We start from the raw sequence: 25,089 nt of genomic DNA on the forward strand, positions 1-25,089 counted from the left end.
ATATGCACGTTATCATATCCTTTCTATTGGTAGGTGGCACAGTGCACTTGTGGCAAGTAAGCAAGCTAGAAGACTGGCAAAGTTATGGAAGAAACACATTAACAAGAGAATTCTGAGTAAAACCAAAGTTACTTTCCCTAGTAACTAGTTACTTTGAAAGTAACAAGTAACTTGAAGTAACTGAGTTACTTTTGAGAGAAGTAACTAGTAATGTAACTAAGTTACTATTTTAAAGTAACTTACCCAACACTGATAGTGACAAAGGTATTGGGTTCTTTTCTAAAAATTGCTATAAACAGAGGAACCCAAACTGATGAAAAGTGGCGAATATTTTTTTTCAAATGACTATTTTTAGTGGATTTTTGATATAGAAGCAGAATGACAGAATGTTAAAAGAAGTTACTTTTAGTCATTCTAAGCTGGGCATTGCGTTCTCTGGCTGTTCAAAGCCATGGAACTTTAGACTTTCCAAGCAAATAATGATGGCCATACTGATGTTCTTTTCAGTACATTTTACTTTATGTTCATTTTCATTTTTATGATGTTTCTATTTTTACATAATTCCTCCCACATAGCAAAATTGGTATGGCCTGGATCTGTCCCACACAATGTGCTTACACATGGCCTGCGTACCGCAAAGAATGACGGCCCTATGGTAGCCCAGATCTGGTTTACCAGAGGTGGCCCACACATGAGCCAGCACAAGGCCAGTTGCAGACACACTGCTGGCCCTGTGCTGGCCCAGAACAGTTTCAGCTCTGGCCCCAGATGTCAGCCTAATGTGTACCTTAGCCATGTAAGCCATGTAATAACAACATGTGCTGGAACATAATAGTGCAAAAGTAACATGACGAAACTCTGTTCAGACAGTGAATGGACTGATTCTTATACAGCACTTTTTTACTCACCCATATTACTCAAAGTGCTCTATACAACATGTCACATTCACCCAATCAGGCCAAATGTGGCATGCCATCACATAAACAGTGCCATCTTACCATGCCAGAAGTCAGCCAGCAGTGCCGGCTTGACACCAGATCCAAGCAAGACCCGTCTGCTATGTGGGATGACTTGTTCTTTTGGCATTTTAGTTGTGGATTGTGTTTGGACTGTGTCTCTTGCCCTTTCAGTATTGTTTCCTTGTGCTTCTAAGTGTCCCTTTGTTTCTTTTTAGGTTATGTAGTATGGGTTAGAGATATTTTGTATGTTGTTTTTGTTTAATAAATCCGCCTTTTGGATTATTCCCTGATGTGCCTGAGTTCTGTTATTTAGTGTCACTTTGAAAGGACACACAGCCAGCATTTACATAGAATTGTTCTTTCAATTTTTGATAAAGATTACAGTGAATTGAGATGTAACTTGGCCCAGAGGTACGGTAGGACGCCCAGAGTAAGAAAGTGTTGAAAGTTGGACCTCAACTATTATGGGTGATTTTTAATGAATTTTTGAAATTTCCATAATTGTAGTGTATTGACTGTATTGAATTGAATAAATGTTTCCATTAATTTCTGAGGAGTTCTACAGTAAATCTGGATGAAACTTGGCACACAGGTACAGTAGGTGTCCCAGAGGGGGGATGTGTTGAAAGTTGTACATCAACTACTCAGGATGATTTTTAATGAATTTTTGAAAATTGACATAATTCTACTGTATTGGCCGACTGCATTGGATACAAGTACCCTTTAATTTCTGAGGAATTCTACAGTAAATCTGGCTGAAACCTGGCACACAGGTACAGTAGGTGTCCCAGAGGGGGGATGTGTTGAAAGTTGTACATCAACTACTCAGGATGATTTTTAATGAATTTTTGAAAATTGACATAATTCTACTGTATTGACTGTATTGAATTGAATATAAGCTTCCTTTAATTTCTGAGGAATTCTACAGTAAATCTGGATGAAAATTGGCACACAGGTACAGTAGGTGTCCCAGAGGAGGGATGTGTTGAAAGTTGTACATCAACTACTCAGGATGATTTTTAATGAATTTTTGAAATAAACATAATTGTAGTGCATTGACTGTATTGCACTGAATATGAGTTTACTGTGATTTCTGAGTAATATTACAGTAAATCTGGGTAAAAACTGGCCCAGAGGTAAAGTAGGTGTCCGAGAAGAGGATTGTGTTGAAAGCTTGGCATCAACTTTTAAGAATGATTTTTAATGAATTTTTGAATATGCAACCAGACTGTCACGATGGCTGTATTGGGCTGTTCCATTGTAATTTGTGTGCGCGCGTGCGTGTGACTGTTCACGCGCGTGCATGTGTGCGCGAGTCTAGGCTTTCAATCAGGATATAAAGCGAAAAGGCGCTACCGTAAAGACTGGTGTAAAAGCGCAAGGAAATTTATGCGGCGGATAGGAGGCGGCTGGCTTGACCGCGGCTCACAAATGACGGCTCACTTTACCGCAGTTCATATTCGTGTGATCAACCCCGTGTGAGTTTTAGTCCAGTGCGCGGGGAACTTTACACAGAAACAAAGGAAATCTGGCACCAAGTAAACTATTTAAATGGGGGAACAGATGACCACAAACGGCAAGAATGGCACCTCCACAGCTTGTGTGCCAAACAGTCACCCAGAGAAGGCTGAAGAGGTGGAAGGAAGGGGGCACTGGGGAACCAAAGCCGAGTTCATATTGACTGTGATGGGTGCGATCATTGGACCCGGGAATGTGTGGAGGTTCCCCTACCTGTGCTACAGAAACGGAGGAGGTGGGTGAAAGAAACGCTCTTAGTCGTCAAGCACATTTTGTCCACCAGTATTTTTTTCCTCCGTGCGTTAGAACGAAAAATTCCGCCTTTCTTACAGGTGTGTTTTTCATCCCATACATCTTGTTCATATTCACGTGCGGGATCCCCCTCTTTTTCCTTGAGACTGCCTTGGGACAGTACACTAGCCAGGGGGGAATTACTTGCTGGAGAAGGATTTGTCCGCTCTTTCAAGGTAATTAAAATAAACTCCCCCAAATTTTTCTCCGAAATGTCAGTCATACTTTATATATATTCAGTGAGTCCTTATATTTACCAACGGGCTTGTATCCTAGTCTATTTTTTATGCGTGCTCGATTATTCCCCTAGAAACAGAGCTGAGACCGCCTCCGTGTCCAAAAATGGTCTCGGTCGAACAATAAACAGTGTTGAGGCAAGGTGCCAGAGGGAAGTTGTTTACACTTCCAGTAGGAAAGTAATCACTGCTACTGGAAGAGGAAGAATGATAAATTATTTATGCTCATGTAAAAGATTATTACACGCATGATTGTTAAGTGTAAGAACCACATGAATGCATTTCATAAATATGTTGGTTACGTTCCATTTATATTCCTGCTTCATCGCCACAACGACCTTATTTATATAATTAGACCTCTGCAAAGAGAAAGTGTTTACACAGTGTTTCGACTGACATTGCACTTGTATATAGCTTATGTCTGCGGTGTTTCCTTTGCGCACCTCTTAGCTCTTAGACTTTAGGTGCTGTGCAAGAACAGAACAGTTTCAATAATTGACCATTACCAATTTTATTTATTTGTTTGTTCATTTTAGGCATGGGCTATGCCAGTCACTTAATCATCGCATTCAGTGCAACATCTTATATTATAATCTTGGCATGGGCGTTCTTTTACCTGTTCCAGTCTTTCAGTGGGGATTTGCCTTGGGCCACATGTGGACACTACTGGAACACAGGTACTACAGTACTGGTATATTCTAAAAAGCAGTGACTATTGTATGCATTGCTTGTTGTGTGCTGTAATAGTTTTGAATATAGAATATATGAAATATAATTTGAAGGCAACACCTTTGACACTGTAAATGGGCATTTTTACTTTGCTGATGTTTTATTTCCACATCAGTCCAGCTCTGAGGTCCTTACACTGGCTGCCTGTCCGTCAGAGGATAGACTTTAAAGTTCTGATGCTGGCCTATAAAGCTGTGAATGGTTTAGGACCAAAATACATCAATGACCTCCTGACCCAGTATGAACCATCCAGATCCCTCAGGTCATCTGGATCCGGTCTTTTATCAGTTCCCAGAGTCAGAACCAGACACGGAGAAGCTGCATTCAGCTTTTATGCTCCTTATATCTGGAACAAACTCCCAGAAAGCCTCAGATCAGCTGAAACACTCAGTTTATTTAAATCCAGGTTGAAGACTCACCTGTTCTCAGCTGCATTTGAATAAAGCACCAAATCCACACTTTAAGCTTAAATTTCAAAACTTACATTTAACTACTGATTTTATCTACTGTTCTGATTTTATCTGTTTTGATTTTATATACTGTTGTTTGTTTGTTTGTTTGTTTGTTAATTAGTTAGTTAGTTTATTTGCTTGTTTTAATCAATTTTAAATCATGCTTTTTATTTGTTCTTGTTTCTAATGTCTCTGTAAAGCACTTTGAATCACCTTGTTGTTGAATTGTGCTATACAAATAAACTTGCCTTGCCTTGCCTTGCCTTCCCTATACCAGACTCATGCTTGGACTTAAGCCATCTGAATCTGAGTATGACGTCCAGACTGAACACTACTCTTCCTGTTGTGGAGTTCTGGCAGTAAGCATATAGTCAACTCACACAAGTTAAACAGAATGCTCCCCCCTCCTCCCCTTTTTCACTCCCCTCCCTCACTTGTCTCGTTCCCTCTCTCCTCCTTTCTTTATGATCATTTTCAGATGTTTTCTTTTAACTCTCCACTTCCTCCCACACTTTTTTTTTTTCCTCATTCGTCAGTCATCCAATCTAGCACTCAGTTTTCCTCCCTCCCAATTTCCACATGTCCTTCCCTTTCACCTGCCATTCATTTGTGGTCTCCTGGTCTCCCTCTCACCCACATTACTGCTCCCTTCATTTGACCAGGCGTCGGGTTTTAAAGGTCTCTGGTGGTATTGAGGAAGTTGGGGGCTTGCGATGGGAACTGGTCCTTTGTCTCATCCTCAGCTGGATTATCTGCTACTTTTGTGTTTGGAAGGGTATCAAGTCGACAGGAAAGGTTAGTAATTTAAAAACTGAACATCTTTTTTTTTTTTAAATTTTTTCCTTTAAAAAAACAAACAAGAAAAGTTGTAATAGTATATCATAAAACCATTCTAAAAAGATTTTAAAAGTCCTGATAATGTGGCCTTGTGAAAGAATGTACATTAAAAAAAATAACAGAGGATTTAATCTAGAGCCTTGTGGAACACCGTGCTTGTTGACAGCAAACAAACAACAAAAAACAGTGACTCAGTACAAAAATCCAAGATGTCTGAATTAGCAATAAAAGAGCCTTTATTAAAAATCTAATCAATTTTTATTAGAGGGTTGCAGAATGTATGTATTTCCACATAAAATATGTATACATCATTGGGTTGTTTTATATTTGAAGGCTAAACCAAGGTTATTAGAGCTAACTCAAACTAAACTAAAAACTAACATGAGGCAGCTTAGTTAACTAAAATAAAAATAAATACTAGGCTTTTGAAAAAAAAAAAAAAAAACAAAGTAAAATGTTTTGTGAAATTGGAAATAAAAATATAATAAAATATTGAGGGACTCACTTTTAGTATTTGTTCATTTTAAAATTTCAAACTAGCATAATAAGGATTTGATGTGCGTTTTTATTGAGACTTTGGATGTCTAAGACTGACTTTCTGAAATCTTGCTTGTGACCTATGCTTTCTATATAATCTTAAAAAGACTAAAACTAACACTAAACAAATACAAATAAACTGAAACAAACAGAACATTTTCAACATTTTCAAACAATAAAGACTAAACTGAAATCATCAAACCCATTCTAAAAACCAAATAAAAGGCAAGGCAAGGCAAGTTTATTTGTATAGCACAATTCAACAACAAGGTGATTCAAAGTGCTTTACAGAGACATCAGAAACAAAAACAAATAAAAAGCATGATTTAAAATTGATTAAAACAAGCAAATAAACTAACTAACTAATTAACAAACAAACAAACAACAGTATATAAAATCAAAACAGATAAAATCAGAACAGTAGATAAAATCAGTAGTTAAATGTAAGTTTTGAAATTTAAGCTTAAAGTGTGGATTTGGTGCTTTATTCAAATGCAGCTGAGAACAGGTGAGTCTTCAACCTGGATTTAAATAAACTGAGTGTTTCAGCTGATCTGAGGCTTTCTGGGAGTTTGTTCCAGATATAAGGAGCATAAAAGCTGAATGCAGCTTCTCTGTGTCTGGTTCTGACTCTGGGAACTGATAAAAGACCGGATCCAGATGACCTGAGGGATCTGGAAGGTTCATACTGGGTCAGGAGGTCACTGATGTATTTTGGTCCTAAACCATTCACAGCTTTATAGACCAGCATCAGGACTTTAAAGTCTATCCTCTGACGGACAGGCAGCCAGTGTAAAGACCTCAGAGCTGGACTGATGTGGTCCACTTTTTTGGTCTTAGTGAGGACTCGAGCAGCAGAGTTCTGAATGAGCTGTAGTTGTCTGACTGATTTTTTAGGTAGACCTGTAAAGATGCTGTTACAGTAATCAAGCCTACTAAAGATGAATGCATGGACTAGTTTTTCCAGGTCCTGTTGAGACATCAGATCTTTTATCCTTGAAATGCTATATATAAAAAAAAATAGAAAATGCAAAACTATAATAACTCTGTGCTAAATGGGTATTGTGTTAGCTTGGGTAAAACTCCAACATCAGAAAAGCATAGTTTTATTCTCTGTTTTACTCATGCTTTAACATCTGGTCAAATTACACAGTAAGTATCAGCTGTATAATTGGCAATTAGAACCATTGATTCATGTATTTTTGAAGACATTTTCACATAGTTATAAAGCAAATAACTGCACTGTTGCACTGTTAAGACACTAACACAGGAGGTACAAGCAACCATTGAAAAAAAAATTTTTTTTTCTTCTGATTGTTGAAACTTTTGGCTAGTGGCTGCTGTAGCTTGCATGGTGCACGGGGTGAGTATTGCCCCATGACACAAACTGATGTCTGCAAACTCACATCCTACAATTCTCTATGTTAATGCATGCATTAGAAACACTAGAATAAAGGCACACAAACACAGTAGCTACTGGAGGGCACAGCACATTAAGTCAGTGTGTCATTACCCAGTCTTACATACCCATGCTTGATCAGGACTTGTTTTCATATTTTGATCTATACTGCTACCCCGTTATCCACATTTTTTCAATGTACAGTACAATTTGATAAATGTTGCTCAATAGGAGTTGCTCAGTATACATGATACAGCAGGGAAAAGCACTTTGCACATTCATCCAAAATTGAATGTGACAGATGTGACATCTGCAGCTGTTTCCTAACCCACTTATATGTCCAAGCACTGGTCCGTCTCCTGCTCCCAGTTTTCCTGTATACCTGTATTATAAGTGTCATTACTGCCTGATGTAATTGTCTGTCATAGCTACCCATCTCATGCCATTTATCTTGAATTTTGTTGCTAGCAATGCTTGTTGTGACATGTGCTGTTGTCCTTTTTTATGAAGAAGATGAAGGAAGTCTTTTTCTGGCTACATAAATGAATATACTCAGTCTCCAAATAGTCAAATGAAATAGTCTCTTCCAATGTTCTTTTAGGACACTGCTGAACATGCAGCAGCTATGTCTCCATCCTCTATTCAGTTTACATTTCAGATGCTTGCATGAAAACCATCTATGAACTCATTTGAATTAATCTGATACTGAAGTGTATGGTTTTCAAACTTGTCATTCATGAAATTTATGAGTAAAGGGGACAAGATTCAATGTTACAGTATGTGTGCAGTGTGTGACAGGTTTCTTATTGTAAGATCTAAATGGTGCAAAATCGATACAAAGCATAACTTGGCTGGGATTAATTGAAGTTTCTTTCAACTTTCCAAAGAACAGTTTTGGCAAAGTATTTAGTAAGCTTTACACCATGTTTTAAAGCACTGATTAGTAATATCAGAAGAGCAGCTATAAAGAAAAGCTGTTGGTGTGATTTTTATCATTTCAAAAGGTAAGTAATATTCACGTTTAAGCTAAACATTACACTGGAAGTTATAGTGATCTGATTAACGTTGTGGGAACTGTTTATTTCAAGAGTAATACACCCAAGATGCTACTAATGTGCCACACCAAAGCTGGATTTAGGAAAGCAAGCGTGCAATACAGTAAAACTAAAGAAAAAAATATGAATAAAATAATGAAATGACAGGTCAAAACAAACTATAACTTTCTTTACCATCTCTTTTCTCTGTTTTTTTTTTTTTTTTTTTCAGGCAGCCTACTTTACAGCAACCTTCCCCTATGTCATGCTATTTGTTTTGCTTATACGTGGTGTTACCCTCCCAGGGGCAAAGGATGGGATCATTTATTACCTCTACCCTGACATTTCTCGCCTGTTAGATGCCCAGGTAAAGAAAGCACATAGAGACCCGAGATCAAAAAAGCTAGATGTTTTACAGTGACATTCATGCACTACAGACACACACACGATGATTTTGTTTGACCTTTCCAGGTGTGGATGGATGCTGGCACTCAAATCTTCTTCTCTTATGCCATTGGCCTTGGTTTCCTCACTTCTCTTGGGAGTTATAACACTTACAACAACAACTGTTATAAGTAAGTCCAGTACTAACTGTCATAAAGATCATTATGATCATCTTTTAAGTTGAGCATCAGCATCTACAACATCTGTGTCTAAGTATTTCTACTTACCATATTCATTTTATTGCAGGGACTGTTTCTACTTGTGTCTGCTGAACAGTGCCACGAGCATTGTGGCAGGCTTTGCCATTTTCTCTGTGTTGGGTTTCATGACATATGAACAAGGAGTGGATATTTCTGAAGTAGCAGAATCAGGCATGTACTGTCTCGCTTCAGTTCAACTATATACTGGACATGAGAGTGGCAGTTTCATACATTTTCTTTGAGGCTTTCTGGTGTTGTAAAAATATTCAGGAAACCTGCATGGCAGCAAACTTTTCACCCTTTGGGAAGATCTTGTGATTCTTCTTTTCTTTCTTTCAATCATAAGAAGCTTTCTGGCAGAGCTCATATGTTGCTCTGCCATTTTATTTTTCTTTTGATGTTTTGGCTTAAACTTGAATCATCTTAGTTAAGGTGAGTCTGATTAAAGCTAACCAGGGGCCCGTTCTTCGTACGTCGCTTACTACATCCAAGATCAAATGACACATCCAAGATCAAATCATCGCGCTAACCGTGAGCTCGCTAATCCGGTTCCCCGAACACACCTGCTGTTGACGATTACTACAGCTGGACGCAGGAATGTGACATCACTGGGTGTCGTAAAAGGGGCTACGCATCGATAGTAGAAACATTGATCGGCAACCCGCTGATTGGTCGGCGAAAATGTCCAAGGGGCGTGCTCGGTATTTTCCGGCAGCAGAGCAAGAACTCATGAGTGAGGGATTTCAGGAGTTTCAGAGTTTAATTAAAACGCAAGAGAACACTGCAAAGGCTGCAAAAGCAAGGAGAGAGGGCTGGCAGAAAGTTGCTGACAAATCAAACTCGTAGGTAATTTAATAATAATAATAATAATGGATTGGGTTTATATAGCGCTTTCCAAGGCACCCAAAGCGCTTTACGATACCACTATTCATTCACTCCCACATTCACACACTGGTGGAGGCAGCTACGGTTGTAGCCAGGCTGCCATATCGCGCCATCGGCCCCTCTGGCCAACACCAGTAGGCGGTAGGGTAGATCTATCATATGACACTATATTGTCCAATATCATATGGCATTATATTATATTATAATATGTTATATTATATCCCCTTTCACATTAGAGCCACAACAGGACCCACAAGAACATGGGAACAAGTAAAAGTGGAATACAGGAGTATTCTACAGAATGGTAATATTTATCTCTTAGATTGCTTTGCGTCTCTTGGCAAGGTAATACTGGCCTGTAATACTCTGTTAGTTTGTTCATAACAGCAACCAAGAAAAGGGCAGAGGAAAAAAAGACAGGTGGTGGTCCTGCACCCCCTCGTCAACAAGTTGGTTAAGTAAATAATACCCTCACGGGAATATCGATATCTCTCTATGAGCACACTGTCGCGCTGAGCTAAAGGATCCTGTCTATCCCGCAATATACGCTGAATTCTGAGGACTCTCCTTATCAATCTTGCACCTTCCGCAATGGGTGGCTCGCGTATACGGACAGGACATGGCTGCGACAGGCTTCCCAAATCCACCTTCGCTTTTATAGCCGTGGTCTCTCATCTTGATTACACGAAGTAATTTACAATTTCTACTCTGAAATATGAATTACATCTGTAATAATCACATACATGTAATAGAATGTTAATAGTACATTTCCCTTTTTTAGGAAATGACCTGTATGTATCTGTGTGAAATCAATAAAAGGATCAAGTGCTGCATTATCTTTAGTTACATTGATGTTATTTATTTATGGTGAAACAGTGGAAAAATATCGCTGTTGCTTTCGTATAAATGAAGCGGACATACCTGCGTGGCCGCGATCTAATCCTGTTTACATAAAGTAAACCTGCTCCCGAGCAGGTTTACGCTTACGGCTCTGTTGCTATGACAGCAAGTCCCGGATGAGCTTCGGGGAACCGACTGATCCAGGATCACGCGAAATCGTCAACAATCTCATCCGGCTAACCTACTTAGCGAGGTACGAAGAACGGGCCCACCACTGTTTCACCATAAATAAATAACATCAATGTAACTAAAGACAATGCAGCACCTGATCCATTTATTGATTTCACACAGGTCATTTCCTAAAAAAGGGAAATGTACTATTAGCATTCTATTACATGTATGTGATTATTACAGATTTAATTCATATTTCAGAGTAGCAATTGTAAATTACTTCGTGTAATCAAGATGAGAGACCACGGCTATAAAAGCGAAGGTGGATTTGGGAAGTCTGTCGCAGCCATGTCCTGTCCGTATACGCGAGCCACCCATTGCGGAAGGTGCAAGATTGATAAGGAGAGTCCTCAGAATTCAGCGTATATTGCGGGACAGACAGGATCCTTTAGCTCAGCGCGACAGTGTGCTCATAGAGAGATATCGATTTTCCCGTGAGGGTATTATTTACTTAACCAACTTGTTGACGAGGGGGTGCAGGACCACCACCTGTCTTTTGTTGCTCTGCCCTTTTCTTGGTTGCTGTTATGAACAAACAAACAGATTATTTCAGGGTCTCTTTCCAAGAGACTAAAAGCAAGATAAGTGATAAATATTACCATTCTGTAGAATATTCTTATATTTCACTTTTACCTGTTCCCATGTTCTAGTGGGTCCTGTCGTGGCTCTAATGTGAAAGAGGATAAAATATAACATATTATAATATAATGTAATATAATATTGGATAATATAGTGTAATATAATAAATCTACCCTACCGCCTACTGGTGTTGGCCAGAGGGGCTGATGGCGCGATATGGCAGCCTGGCTTCTGTCAGTCTGCCCCAGGGCAGCTGTGGCTACAACTGTAGCTTGCCTCCACCAGTGTGTGAATGTGAGAGTGACTGAATAGTGGCATTGTAAAGCGCTTTGGGTGCCTTGAAAAGCGCTATATCAATCCACTCCATTATTATTGTTATTATTGAATTACTTACGAGTTTAATTTGTCAGCAACTTCCTGCCAGCCCTCGCTCCTTGCTTTTGCAGCCTTTGCAGTGTTCCCTTGCGTTCTGATTAAACTCTGAAACTCCTGAAATCCCTCACTCAAGAGTTCTTGCTCTGCTGCCGAAAAATACCGAGCCGAGCGCGCTCCGTCGACATTTTCGCCGACCAATCAGAGGGTTGCCGATCAATGTTTCTACTATCGATGCGTAGCCCCTTTTACACCCAGTGATGTCACATTACTGCGTCCAGCTGTACTAATCGTCAACAGCAGGTGTGTTCGGGGAACCGGATTAGCGCGCTCACGGTTAGCGCGATGGTTTGGTCTTGGATGTTTCATTTGATCTTGGATGTAGTAAGCGACGTACGAAGCACAGGGCCCAGTGGATACTAGGAATGCAGAGGCTAAAGTTGGCAACCCTGTATTATTATCAGCAGATAATAATACAGGATTGCCAACTTTCAGGCCTTTTGGGAAGGTGGCTAATAGTTGAGATATGTAACTATATTTATTACAGGCAATTAATTGGTATTAATTCATTTTTGGTATATATACATTAGGGGTGCAACGATATTCGTATCAATATTGAACCGTTCGATACAGTGCTTTCGGTTCGGTACGCATATGTATCGAACAATACAACATTTGTAATTTATTTTATCAATTTTCCTTCTGACGATGCTGTCTGTGTTGAGCGCTCAGTGAATCTGTGTTCGACTACTCCGCCTAGGCTGCACTGTCCAGCGCAGATCCACTGAGCGCTCAACACAGACAGCATAGTCAGAAGGAAGAGCGCAGGGCAAGCTAGCGAGACAGAAGTTAAGCTCTGCTTGCAACAAGCAAATTGAACCTCATTCAGATCTGGCGTTTGGAATTATTTTGGTTTTCATGTGATGTATGACCCTGAAGGTAAGCGAGTCATGGACTAAAGTAAAACACTATGTTGGATGTGCCATGCAATGCTCAATTACATTGGTGTGAACTAGTGTGTTAGCGCAGTTAGCTCATTAACGTGTTGGCCGTCTAGCCCCATGCACGGAGCAATCAGCGGTAGCTTGTTAACGGAGATTTGCCGTGTTGTGGCGTTAAGGTCATTTCAACGAGATTAACCTGAAAGCACTAGTGGGAACACAACGAATATGACTGCACATTTACGCCGACATCATCCTAGTGCAAAGACAAAAACAACAAGCATGCTACTAACTTTAGCCGAGTCATTTAGACAGCTGTTAGCACATGATTCTCCTTATGCTGCTGAGAATATAGCCCAGAAGAAGCGGATAGTATAGCTTTTATTTTGGAAAGAGACATTTCTCTGTAATAAACTCTCTTTTCCAAAGATGAGTGATTCCTCAATAAGATACAGGGCTCGCAATATCGCTAGCCCGACGTCCCGGGGCTAGCGATTTTTTTCAGTCGGGCTACCAAAATCTATCTCTGCCCTGCCCGTCGGGCTGTTGTAGGAAAAATATATGTCAATGCTTTTGCATTCTTTCAGAAATGTAGCTGGGTAATTATGTCATTGGCATCGGTGAGCCACTGTCAATATGTGACATATTGAAGTCGCGTTTGAATTTGTGCTTGTTTTTTTGCTTTCACTTTGCAATCGTGCGAACTGTGTATAGAGAGCGACAGCACTGATCTGTGAGTGATGATAATTTGTGCACCAATTCCTCTGACATCGTCTTATCAATCGTTAGCTTACTATGCAAACATGACAAGTGAAATCTCCCACAGCAAGCTTAAACATGTGAGAGGTTGATCGCGCAGAGAATCGCTGAGCTTATGTGAGTGCGTGTGTAAAAGCATTTCAGTTCTGCTGAGCCAAATAAGACAGGTCAGGGTGAAGAAGTGACAGTCAAAGAAAAGCTTACCACAAAACGGAGAAGTTATGACAAATGAGACTATAAGGCAAAAAGAAAGTGCAGCTTTATGGTTTCATGGACAAAAGAATTTCTGTGGCTGCAATATGATGAGCTAAATAACCAGGGCTGCACATAAGTGGTCCGCAGGTGCGCATTCGCTGTCAAAATAAAAAACACGCACAAGGGTTAGGGTTAAATTTAAAAACTGTACTTTTGAGTTAAAATATATATTTATAATTTTAATAAATGACAAATTAAAAATGCATGAACATTTTTTGTATCGAAAAAATATCGAACCGTGACACCAAAGTATCGAACCGAACCGAACCGTGAATTTTGTGTATCGTTGCACCCCTAATATACATATATATAAAGTAATAATCTGGCTCATTAAACCTTTAAATTTTTCTTTTTGAGGGAATCAGTAAGACAATAATGCCAAATTAGTTTCCACAGCTAGTACACCACTATGGCTAGACAATAAAAGTCTATGACGCTAGAAACATGGTTGAGCAGCTGAACTACAATAACAAGCGAAAACAAGAACTTTAAATGGATTGTACTGCAGACCGCAAGGCAAACTGCTGTGGCTGACAAAACAATAACAACAAAAAAGGATGTTTTTGTAAAGAAATTGATGGATCCCTTGGCCTCTCCTTTAGCACCATAATAGAGATAAAAGCAATAAGACAGTATACTGAAGTATCCACACATAACGATTCCTGTCTGTGTCCTATAATTGACATCTTTGATCTGTCTTTACATTATTTGTTTTTAGGTCCAGGGTTGGCATTCATTGTTTACCCCCGTGCTGTAGCCATGATGCCAGTGCCCCAAGTGTGGTCGGTGTGTTTCTTCCTCATGATCATTCTGCTTGGGTTGGATAGTCAGGTACTAATCCACGTTAGAGTATGTATGAATGAAGAAATGGAATACTATGTGACTAATGAACAAACCGTGTGTTGCAATTGGTTCCTTACAGTTTGTTGGTCTGGAGTGTGTGATGACATCACTGGTTGATCTTTTTCCTTGCCTGCATCAAGGCTATAGACGTGAGCTGCTTCTGCTGGCTGTATGCTGTACCTGCTGTTTGCTGGGACTCTCCTTGGTCACTGAGGTACGTATTCAGTACAGACGGAGCTACACGATAAGAAAACATTAAGGACGTTTTTGATACTGTTTGACCGATATAGCTCTTAATGTGATTTGTAGTGAGACTGAAAGAACTATATAAGGTATGTAGTCAACTACTAACTAAACCTTAGTTATTGACACTACATGTTTTAGTGTACAGGTAGAATCAAGGGAAGTGGCCTCTACTGGAACACATTTAAAAAATAGGGATGAAACAGTGGGGTTAAATCCATGTATTCTGGGGGGCTAAGACAGATCTAATGAAAAATAAACGAACAGAATAAACTTATACTATAAATCTTATATCTAAACATTTAGTTTTACCTAAAAATGAGACCGCTATGGTGTGCTAACTAGAATACAGTTCATATTTAGGAGTTTTTTCCCCAAGGATCCAATTTCCAAGTATGGAAAAATTCTTTTACATAGCAAGAACACGTATGTGCTCCAGATGTGAGTTTGATCAATTTTGGTTTTGGTGTAACACTATAACCCGCAACTGAAATCCTTTACTCTTGTCACTGTGCAAAACAAGTATTGCATGTTGCATTCTTGCTCTTTTATCTCCAGGATTACTGCTACTGTGGTGTATACTTTATGAATGATGCCTTTGAGTTGGGGGAGTTGTATCTGGGGATTGCGTGGGTTGCATTTGGCCACGGTTTCCATGCTAAGTAGAGCGGATGCAGCTGTCATGACTGGTGGTTGGGTATCACTTGCCTTTGTAACACTGCCTTTTTATACTGGTTCCAACTTAGTATCTTAGCAGGGTTCCCACTGCACTAGAGCCTCTATAGCTCCAGCTGTGACTGACGCTTCCTTCTTTTGACGTTCCAGCTCTAGAAAACAGCTGCATTTTAATTATGTATTTGGGTCTTCTGCTCATCTAAGGTTCTTGAATATGTTGCTGTAGCTTCTCAGTACTTGCTCATATGTGTCTTGTTCTAGTAATGCACTTTAATCAGCATGTCCTGCTTGCCTGACATTCAATGCAAAGATTGTGGTTTGACGCTACAGCAATATTTCTCTTGCTCATGTTTCAGTGTAAGCTTGTGCATTAATCAATGCTTTGTTGTGTTCTTTAAATGAATTAATGGCTTTGCTGTAATATTTAACCTATTTAACACAAGCTAAAGTTAAATTTAAGGTGACAGTTAAATATATATGGCTGACATACATATGGTTTTTAATTATTTTAACTGGCAAAATAATATACACAAAATTTTGTGATTGGATACCATTTAATTATTGAAGTTCCAACCAAGATATAATAATTTATTTGATTCCAAATTACTATTAATAAGAAAAGACAAATTTAAGTTTATTTACCCCATATCAGTCACCTGAAGTAAAATAAAATTCACAATAATGCACCTCGATTGAATTTTCAAGTTTTAACACTTTCAAAATATCTATGTGGTTATTTTATTAAGGTTAAAATCATGTGCACTTAATTAACTAATTATCAGCAAGTGTGACCACGTCTATAATATAGTGGATGTTTTGGCAGTTTGCTGGTCTGGAGCACTCAGGTGAGTGTTAACACTATGCCATGCTATTCTGGGAGTGGACATTTTTAAGATTAGGCCATACAATGCCCGGGAAAAAAAACCTCTAAGCCTCAGTTAGCATGTTGAAGTTTATAATAGAAAAAAAAACTGAATAAGTAGGGCTTGCCTGGAATGCTTACTAAGAGAAAACATTTTTTCCTCTAAAAAGAGTATGACAGATTCGGTTTAGCTTTGCAAAGCAGCATCTGAAGAAACCACAAGTATGCTGGAACAATGTCCTTTGGACAGACAAGATCAACGTGGAGATGATTAGCCATAATGCACAGAGTCACAGATGTCAAGCAACTCATGAAGTTTACATTACTTGCTGGAGGAGGGGTGATGAATCAGGCTTGCTATGCAGCTTGCAGGCATTGAGCAGAACATGCCGTAGTATTTTAGAGTCAAATGTGAGACCAACTTGAAACTAAAGCTTGGCTGAAACTGGGCCGTGCAACAGGATAATGATTCCAAGCACAACAACAAATCCAAAACAGAATGGCTGACAAAGAAAAATAAAAATCAACACGCTGCAATGGCCCAGACCTCAAACAGACTGAAATGCTGCAGTGGAGCCTTAACAGAGCTATGCATAAATAAATTGTTGTAGGGAAGACTTGGCTAAAGTTTCTCAGAATCAGAATATTTTATTAGTAATTGGGGAAGACTGGGCTAAAATTCTTCCACAATGACATTAGAAACCAATAAAGAAGTTATTGAAAGGGGGTTTTATAAGGTGTTATGGTAAATGGCCTGTATTTATATAGCGCTTTACTAGTCCCTAAGGACCCCAAAGCGCTTTACATATCCAGTCATCCACCCATTCACACACACATTCACACACTGTTATATCATGGAGGTGCAGGCTTTTGGATTGAGCACTCATAACAAGCCAGATGATTCATTTCTTCTTTAGCCTGGAGCATGTGGTGTCTGTGTGTTCCAAAAATGTCAATTCATGACCACAGAGCAGTTTTTTACTCCATGTCCATGTTGAATGAGCTCTGGCACAGAGATACTGTAAGAGCAGTGTTTCTGGATTGTGTCCACATAAGGCTTTTTCTTTGCCTTCATCTGCATTTGTGGGTGACGTGGCAGACAATGATTTCTGGAAGTGATCCTGAGACTAGTAGTGCAGTGATTTCCATGACAGAATCATGCCTGTTTTTAATGAAGTGCTGTTTGAGAGCTTAGGGATCTCAGGCATCTAATATTAAGAATCAGCCTTGTCCATATTCAGTCTTGTTGACAGACAACATGTTATGTACACATAGATGATAAGTTGTTTACAGTCTTCACAATTTTACAATTTACAATTTGAAATTGTGAGATGGAACGGTTGGAAAAGTGAAGATGAAGTCACCTGTGTCCCAAATTTTCTTGTTGAATCGCTGCATATTGGAGAAGTGAAAATGTTTTTTAGCTGGAGGATCCGGTCTTTTAGAATCAGAATCAGAATACTTTATTAATCCCGAAGGAAATTATGGGTTACAGCAGGCAGCATGCTAATGGCGGATCCGCACTTACAAAGGAACCTTTATAAGTGTAGGGCAACTAAACTGGCCAAACGGAGCTCCAACACAAGCATAATGTAATTAGAGTATCATACCTGGAATGAATGTAGAAAAACATTAAAAGAGATGTCTTTTATCTCAAAAATCTCTTTAAAAACACCACAGAAGAGAAGTTTCTATGATGAAGCACAATGCAAAATCTGGTAGTTAAAACCACCAGCTTTACTAGATATATATATATATATATTAGGAAATCAGAGTGTCATTACAGTTAGTTTGTATATATGTATATATGTATATATATATATATATATATATATATATATATATATATATATTACCACGGTGGTCCCCATGGTAATCGGAGCACTAGGTGCGGTGACTCCCAAGCTAGCTGAGTGGCTCCAGCAGATCCCGGGAATAACATCGGAGATCTCTGTCCAGAAGAGCGCAGTCCTGGGAACAGCTAAGATACTGCGCAGGACCCTCAAGCTCCCAGGCCTCTGGTAGAGGACCCGAGCTTGAAGGATAAACCGCCCGCAGGGGCGTGCTGAGTGTATTATTTATTTATTTTTATATATATATATATATATATATATATATATATATATATAATAGGGTGCAACGATACTCGTATCGATATTGAACCGTTCGATACAGTGCTTTCGGTTTGGTACGCATATGTATCAAACAATACAAAATTTTTAATTTATTTTATCAAGTTTCCTTCTGCTGTCTGTGTTGAGCGCTCAGTGGATCTGTGCTCGACAGTGCAACCTAGGCGGAGTAGTTGAACACAGATTCACTGAGCGCAGCGCAAGCTAGCGAGACAGAAGTTGCAACATGGAAAATTGAACCTCCCCCACCCTCATTCAGATCTGGGGCCCGTTCTTCGTACGTCGTTTACTACATCCAAGATCAAATGACACATCCAAGACCAAATCATCGCGCTAACCGTGAGCTCGCTAATCCGGTTCTCCGAACACACCTGCTGTTGACGATTAGTACAGCTGGATGAAGTAATGTGAGATCACTGGGTGTCGTAAAAGGGGCTACGCATCGATAGTAGAAACATTGATCGGCAACCCTCTGATTGGTCGGCGAAAATGTCAAAGGAGCGCGCTCGGTATTTTTCGGCAGCAGAGCAAGAACTCTTGAGTGAGGGATTTCAGGAGTTTCAGAGTTTAATCAGAACACAAGGGAACACTGCAAAGGCTGCAAAAGCAAGGAGAGAGGGCTGGCAGAAAGTTGCTGACAAATTAAACTCGTAAGTGATTTAATAATAACAATAATAATGGATTGGATTTATATAGCGCTTTTCAAGGCACCCAAAGCGCTTTACAATGCCACTATTCATTCACTCTCACATTCACACACTGGTGGAGGCAGCTACAGTTGTAGCCACAGCTGCCCTGGGGCAGACTGACAGAAGCCAGGCTGCCATATCGCACCATCGGCCCCTCTGGCCAACACCAGTAGGCGGTAGGGTAGATTTATTATATTACACTATATTATCCAATATTATATTACATTATATTATATTATGTTATATTATATCCCCTTACACATTAGAGCCACGACAGAACCCACTAGAACATGGGAACAAGTAAAAGTGAAATATAGGAATATTCTACAGAATGGTAATATTTATCACTTATATTGCTTTTCGTCTCTTGAAAAGAGACCCTGAAATAATCTGTTTGTTTGTTCATAACAGCAACCAAGAAAAGGGCAGAGCAAAAAAAAAAGACAGGTGGTGGTCCTGCACCCCCTCGTCAACAAGTTGGTTAAGTGAATAATACCCTCACGGGAATATCGATATCTCTCTATGAGCACACTGTCGCGCTGAGCTAAAGGATCCTGTCTGTCCCGCAATATACGCTGGATTCTGAGGACTCTCCTTATCAATCTTGCACCTTCCGCAATGGGTGGCTCGCGTATACGGACAGGACATGGCTGCGACAGGCTTCCCAAATCCACCTTCGCTTTTATAGCCGTGGTCTCTCATCTTGATTACACAAAGTAATTTGCAATTACTACTCTGAAATATGACTTACATCTGTAATAATAGTACATTTCCCTTTTTTAGGAAATGACCTGTATGTATCTGTGTGAAATCAATAGAAGGATCAAGTGCTGCATTATCTTTAGTTACATTGATGTTATTTATTTATGGTGAAACAGTGGTGGAATATCGCTGTTGCTTTCGTATAAATGAAGCGGACATACCTGCGTGGCCGCGATCTAATCCTGTTTGCATAAAGTAAACCTGCTCCCGAGCAGGTTTACGCTTACGGCTCTGTTGCTATGGCAGCAAGTCCCGGATGAGCTTCGGGGAACCGAACGATCCAAGATCACGCGAAATCGTCAACAATCTAATCCAGCTAACTTACTTAGCGAGGTACGAAGAACGGGCCCCTGGCCTTTGGAACTATTTTGGTCTTCATGTGAAGTATGACCCTGAAGGTAAGCGTGTCATGGACTAAAGTAAAACAGTATGTCGGATGTGCCACACAATGCTCAATTACATGGGTGGGAACTAGTGGTTAGCGCAGTTAGCTCGTTAACGTGTTGGCCGTCCAGCCCCACACATGGGGCGATCCGCGGTAGCTCGTTAACGGAGATTTGCCGTGTTGTGGCGTAAACATCACTTCAGATTAACGCTGACAGCACTAGTGGGAACACAACAAATATGACTCCACATTTACTCCGACATCATCCTAGTGCAAAGACAAGTGGAAACAGACAAAAACAACAAGCACGCATGCTACAAACTTTACCCGAGTCATTTAGACAGCCGTTAGCACATGATTCTCCTTATGGGGACCTGATATGTTTAATAATATGCTGCTGAGAATATAGCCCAGAAGAAGCGTATAGTATAGCTTTTATTTTGGAAAGAGCCATTTCTCTGTAATAAACTCTCTTTTCCAAAGATGAGTGATTTCTCGATCAGATAGATTTATTTTTTTCTTACTTTTTTGTTTCAGCAACATTAAATTTAAAAACTGTACTTTTGAGTTAAAATATATATTTATAATTTTAATAAATGACAAATTAAAAAAGCATGAACACTTTTTTGTATCGAAAAAATATCGAACTGTGACACCAAAGTATCGAACCGAACCGTGAATTTTGTGTATCATTGCACCCCTAATATATAACTGTAATGACGCTCTGATTTCCTAAATTTTAACAGAAAGAAAAAGACACTGATCAGAAGAGATTTCGTTTGATAAGGTGGATTTCAAGATTCTGGCAAAAGGCCTATAATAGTTACCCTTTTCTTGGAAAACACTTTTAATTTTAAAAACTTTGCACTGCAAAAGTTTTTAGATAACAGATCTGAGATCACTCTGGTTAAGTCTCAAAATGGCAAAGACATAATTAGGCAACATACACGGGAGCTACAACAACTTACTGTTTTCTGGTGTAATATACAATTTTACAGTATTACCATGGCAACCACAATTAGAATAAACATCAGAATTTTTATATAAGTTTTATAAGTTTGCATCTAATTGGTATAAAACCATCAAACTGCTTTAGTAAATTTTTAATTACTCTATTAAAATGTAAATTGCTCCAGTAAACCCTAAGGAAAAAAAATGCATTATAAAGTCATGCCAAGGGACATGACCAAGCATGCTTGTGTCAACTGTTGTGAGTGAGACTGAGTATGTCTGTGATTAGCTTTATTTCCTAACTTTCTTTTTATCATTGGATTTGAACGACTGTGTATTATTCCCCCTGTCCTTTTTTGTTTTTTTAGGGAGGAATGTATTTGCTCCAGCTGTTAGATCATCATGTCTGTAGTGGCACCACTCTGCTGCTTCTCTCTTTTTGCCAGTCTGTGAGCATTGGCTGGGTGTATGGTAAGTCAGACAAATAGCCAACCAATTACAGACTGTGTTGTGACAAAAAAAAAGACGCTGCTCAGATTCAGAACAATTTTCATTGAGACAAAGACCAGCGTCTGCTTGTTTGGTATAGATTAGTTTGAAATAAATGGTTGGTCTTTCTAATAGCTCTCTTTTACCTAAAGGTGCTGATCGTTTTTATGGTAACATCTCAGACATGATTGGCTATCGTCCACACCCATTCATGAAGTACTGTTGGCGCTACATCACTCCTTTCACCTGTTTTGTAAGTCATGTCATATAATAATGTATAATTTGTGTTTCCCTTTCCACAGTTTTGGCACTGCAGAGTATTCACACTTTTCAGTTTCACACTGAAGAATAATCCACTTTGTCTTATTTCATCACAGGGCACCTTTGTCTTCTCCATTGTCAGATATTCCCCACTGAAGTTCAGTAGCACTTATGTTTATCCACTCTGGGCCAACATCTTGGGCTGGTTCATTGCCACAGTCTCCCTCTCCCTCATTCCACTGTTTCTATTATATAAAATAATCCAGGGAAAGGGCACTCTTCGACAGGTGAGCCTTTTTTCTCTCAAAAATTGTGGAATCAGTATGAGATGGCTTATATTTGATGGGGAATGGATTCACTTTTAAGAACTATCACTGACAAAGAAAAACAATAACTTATGACATTGAGCGTTCACTGTTTTTATTGTTTATCTATGCTTAGTTATTTTGGTGTATTAATAGACATAGAATAGTTTTTATCAGTGGGAAAAGCTGTTAAATGCATGAAAATGCAGTTAAAAGTCCAAAACCTATGGCCCTGTTCACATTTTCCAAAGCAGTCCAGTCTGAGTTGGAGACTTTGGTTGGCTGATTCTGGCCCCTGGGTCTGAGAAAAGTGTTTGGATTTTCCCACATTGTTAAATTCAGTGTTTGAACATTTTTAAAGAGTTTTGGACTGCATACACTGAATCCCTGCCTTTCACCAGGAGTATCAGCAGGAGATCTCAAATCATCTTACATAAGAATGGGTTTATGGAAAACACTTTTAGAATTAATACAGGGAAAACAATGGACTCTTTTCTTCTGTTTAATTAGCGAGCCTTACTCCACCATAATGTGACCGTGGCCTCTGAGTTTCATGTTAAGTCAGTTCTGTTCTACTGCTGCAAATACTTATCAGCACACTAAACATATTTCACCTTTTTTGTGTTTTTATTACATCTTCATGAAATGTCAAATTATAATATTGTAATACTGAATTGTTCTTTTACAGGAAAACTGAATGCAATTCTTTCATTGGTTGTAAAGTTTCAAGATTGTATTTAATTGCGCCTCATATCTTCCAAAAATGTTAATCAAAAATCTATTTAAAGATGGCTTTTTTTAAATCCTCAAAACAATTACAATCTACAATTTATCCTTTCTTTCCTCAGCGTTTCTTAGAGCTCTGCCAGCCTGTAGACGAACCGCTGTTTGATCAAAACCTCCATCTTGCTTTGGGACGAGATGGTACAGCAGACCACACAGACCTCGCTCCTTTATCATGCAATGGGGAAAACACTCAATGAACACAATAACATAACGGACATTGTAAATTACTCTCTGCTTTTCTGAGCTTTTATCCATCTAATGAAACTTAAAGAGTGCTTTGAAAAGAACAAGCATGCCCTGAAATTTTTACCTACAGCTTTCACATTTGTACCTTACCTTAGTTTACCTTTATCTAATTATATTTCATCTTTAAGCTTTAATATCTTCAATAGCAATAAACATATATTATCAAAATATATTAGAACAAGCTTATATACTGTTTATATAGTTTGTCTTAAGCGAGCTGAATAATAGAACTACACACACACACACACACACACACACACACACACACACACACAGACACTCATATAATTTTAAGCTGCGTTACCATTTCATATGAATAAATAAATCCCATGCAGTGATGGGATCAAAATGCTGGCATTCTGATCCATGAGAAGGCAACTCTGTAGTCAGTACTACATTATTCCATGACTAAAGTACTCATGTAGTACCCATCTGTAAACTCAGGCGTAGTTTTGAACTCATCTGTTAATTCTTGTAACTGTATCTAGACCGTTTACCAAATCTGTCCAGACAATTGTTACTATTAATTCAATTATTATTTTTTTATTAGTTTGTATCGGTATTGTTTGTTTTGCTTAGTCACTTTGTTCATTTCATTTCAGTTTCAAATATTTAAAAGTGTTTGCTTCTTCATTTTTTCCATAACATGGAGGGTTTTGTATTAAATTCAGAATGTGATTTGCAATAATGACGTCCCAGTCTCAAAAAACACATTCTTCTTGTGGTGTTGTGTTGATAATTTTGACCAAAGGGACAGACTAAAGCTGAAGAAATGTTCTGTATATTATTATTTTAGCTTAGATACGATATGAAAAGTGTAAAAAGCAGCCAAAATCTACAGAAAGGCTGAAGACCACTTAAAAATTCTACAAGAATATTTTGCTCCTTGTAGGGTAGGTAACTGTATTGATCTGACATGTCATGGTCCTGGGCCATGTGGGCCCAGTATTCTTAGTTCCTTGTATTTTTGTATTTCGTTCCTTATTTAGACCATGTTTTCTGAGTTGCCCTGTTGTGTTGTTCCCTAAGTGTTTTCCCTTCATGGCTTTTACCCCCTGTGTGCCCCTCTGTGTATCTGTGAGCCCTCGTCTCTCCTTATGTTTTATTCCATGTTTCCCCTGCCCTTTATGTCTAAGTTCTCCCCGTGCTCTCTCTCCCCCGTGTGCCCTCTATGTATTTATGAGCCCTCGTCTCCCTTTGTGGTTGTTTCATGTTTCCCCAGCCCGTTATGTCTGTGTTTTCCCCGTGCTCTCTCTCCTCCTGTCTGAACCTCTGTGCCTGTACATGTCATGTTCAGTTCACCCCGCCCTGTCTCGTTATGATTATCAGTGTCACCTGTGTTCCCCGTGTGTGCCCACTTTCCTCGTTTACCCTCTGTGTATTTCTGTCTGAGTCTCCCTCTGTTCGGCGTCGCGTTCTCCCTCATGCCGTGTGTGGTTCTCCCCGTGTCTTCCGGTATATGTTACTTTAGCTTTTCCCAGTTTAGTGTAGTTTTGCATTGCTTTTGTATCATCGTTATTGTTTATCACCTGTCAGCAATAAAGCTGCATTTTGAGTTTATCCCCCGTGTCTGTGAGTTTGCAATTTGGGTCCTCATCCTGCCTGCCACACGGCCGAATCATGACATGACAATGGAAATTGTTGTGTTACGGCAGCAATATAAAGAATAGGAAGCAAAATATGAAGAAATGAGGAGTGGCTATTTCTGTTTCGCAATTTCTTGAATAAAAAAATTAACCCTATATATTTTTTTGTGCAGTAAAGCAGATTATTAAATTATTTAATTAAAATGTATTTAAAGAGAAAATAAATATTTTCCACTTAGTGAACCAAACTATAATTTTTTTTATATATATATATATATATATATATATATATATATATAATTACAAAGTGTGTGTCTGTTGGTAAAATAAGTGTTGGACACGTCACCAGTTTTCAAAGTAAATATATTTCTAAAGG

General features: G+C 39.0%; 1 protein-coding gene across 1 annotated transcript; it reads left to right on the forward strand.

Annotated features, from left to right (window-relative positions):
• The first annotated feature begins 2,345 nt into the window (after positions 1-2,345).
• On the forward strand, positions 2,346-24,687 carry LOC146566027 (sodium- and chloride-dependent GABA transporter 2-like). The gene is made up of 14 exons (XM_085289552.1): positions 2,346-2,712; positions 2,810-2,944; positions 3,541-3,681; positions 4,463-4,544; positions 4,848-4,980; positions 8,225-8,359; positions 8,464-8,567; positions 8,683-8,807; positions 14,217-14,329; positions 14,421-14,555; positions 21,409-21,511; positions 21,682-21,782; positions 21,907-22,077; positions 22,944-24,687. The coding sequence occupies exons 1-14, from the start codon at positions 2,511-2,513 to the stop codon at positions 23,076-23,078; spliced, it is 1,815 nt and encodes a 604-aa protein (XP_085145678.1). The 5' UTR covers positions 2,346-2,510; the 3' UTR covers positions 23,079-24,687.
• The last annotated feature ends 402 nt before the right edge of the window (positions 24,688-25,089 follow it).

The sequence above is a fragment of the Mchenga conophoros genome, linkage group LG10, assembly GCF_057382185.1.
Source record: "Mchenga conophoros isolate Kocher_MC1m ecotype Shallow Benthic linkage group LG10, M_conophoros_male_GT1.1, whole genome shotgun sequence".
In the NCBI taxonomy this organism is placed as follows: Eukaryota; Metazoa; Chordata; class Actinopteri; order Cichliformes; family Cichlidae; genus Mchenga; species Mchenga conophoros.

What these genes read in the sequence shown, in the direction of transcription:
- LOC146566027 (XM_085289552.1), top strand. Translation starts at nt 2,511, where the DNA reads ATGGGGGAACAGATGACCACAAACGGCAAGAATGGCACCTCCACAGCT. An exon ending in CTCGCCTGTTAGATGCCCAG is followed by an intron (nt 8,360 to 8,463) that starts GTAAAGAAAGCA and finishes TGACCTTTCCAG; the next exon opens with GTGTGGATGGATGCTGGCAC. An exon ending in TTCTGAAGTAGCAGAATCAG is followed by an intron (nt 8,808 to 14,216) that starts GCATGTACTGTC and finishes ATTTGTTTTTAG; the next exon opens with GTCCAGGGTTGGCATTCATT.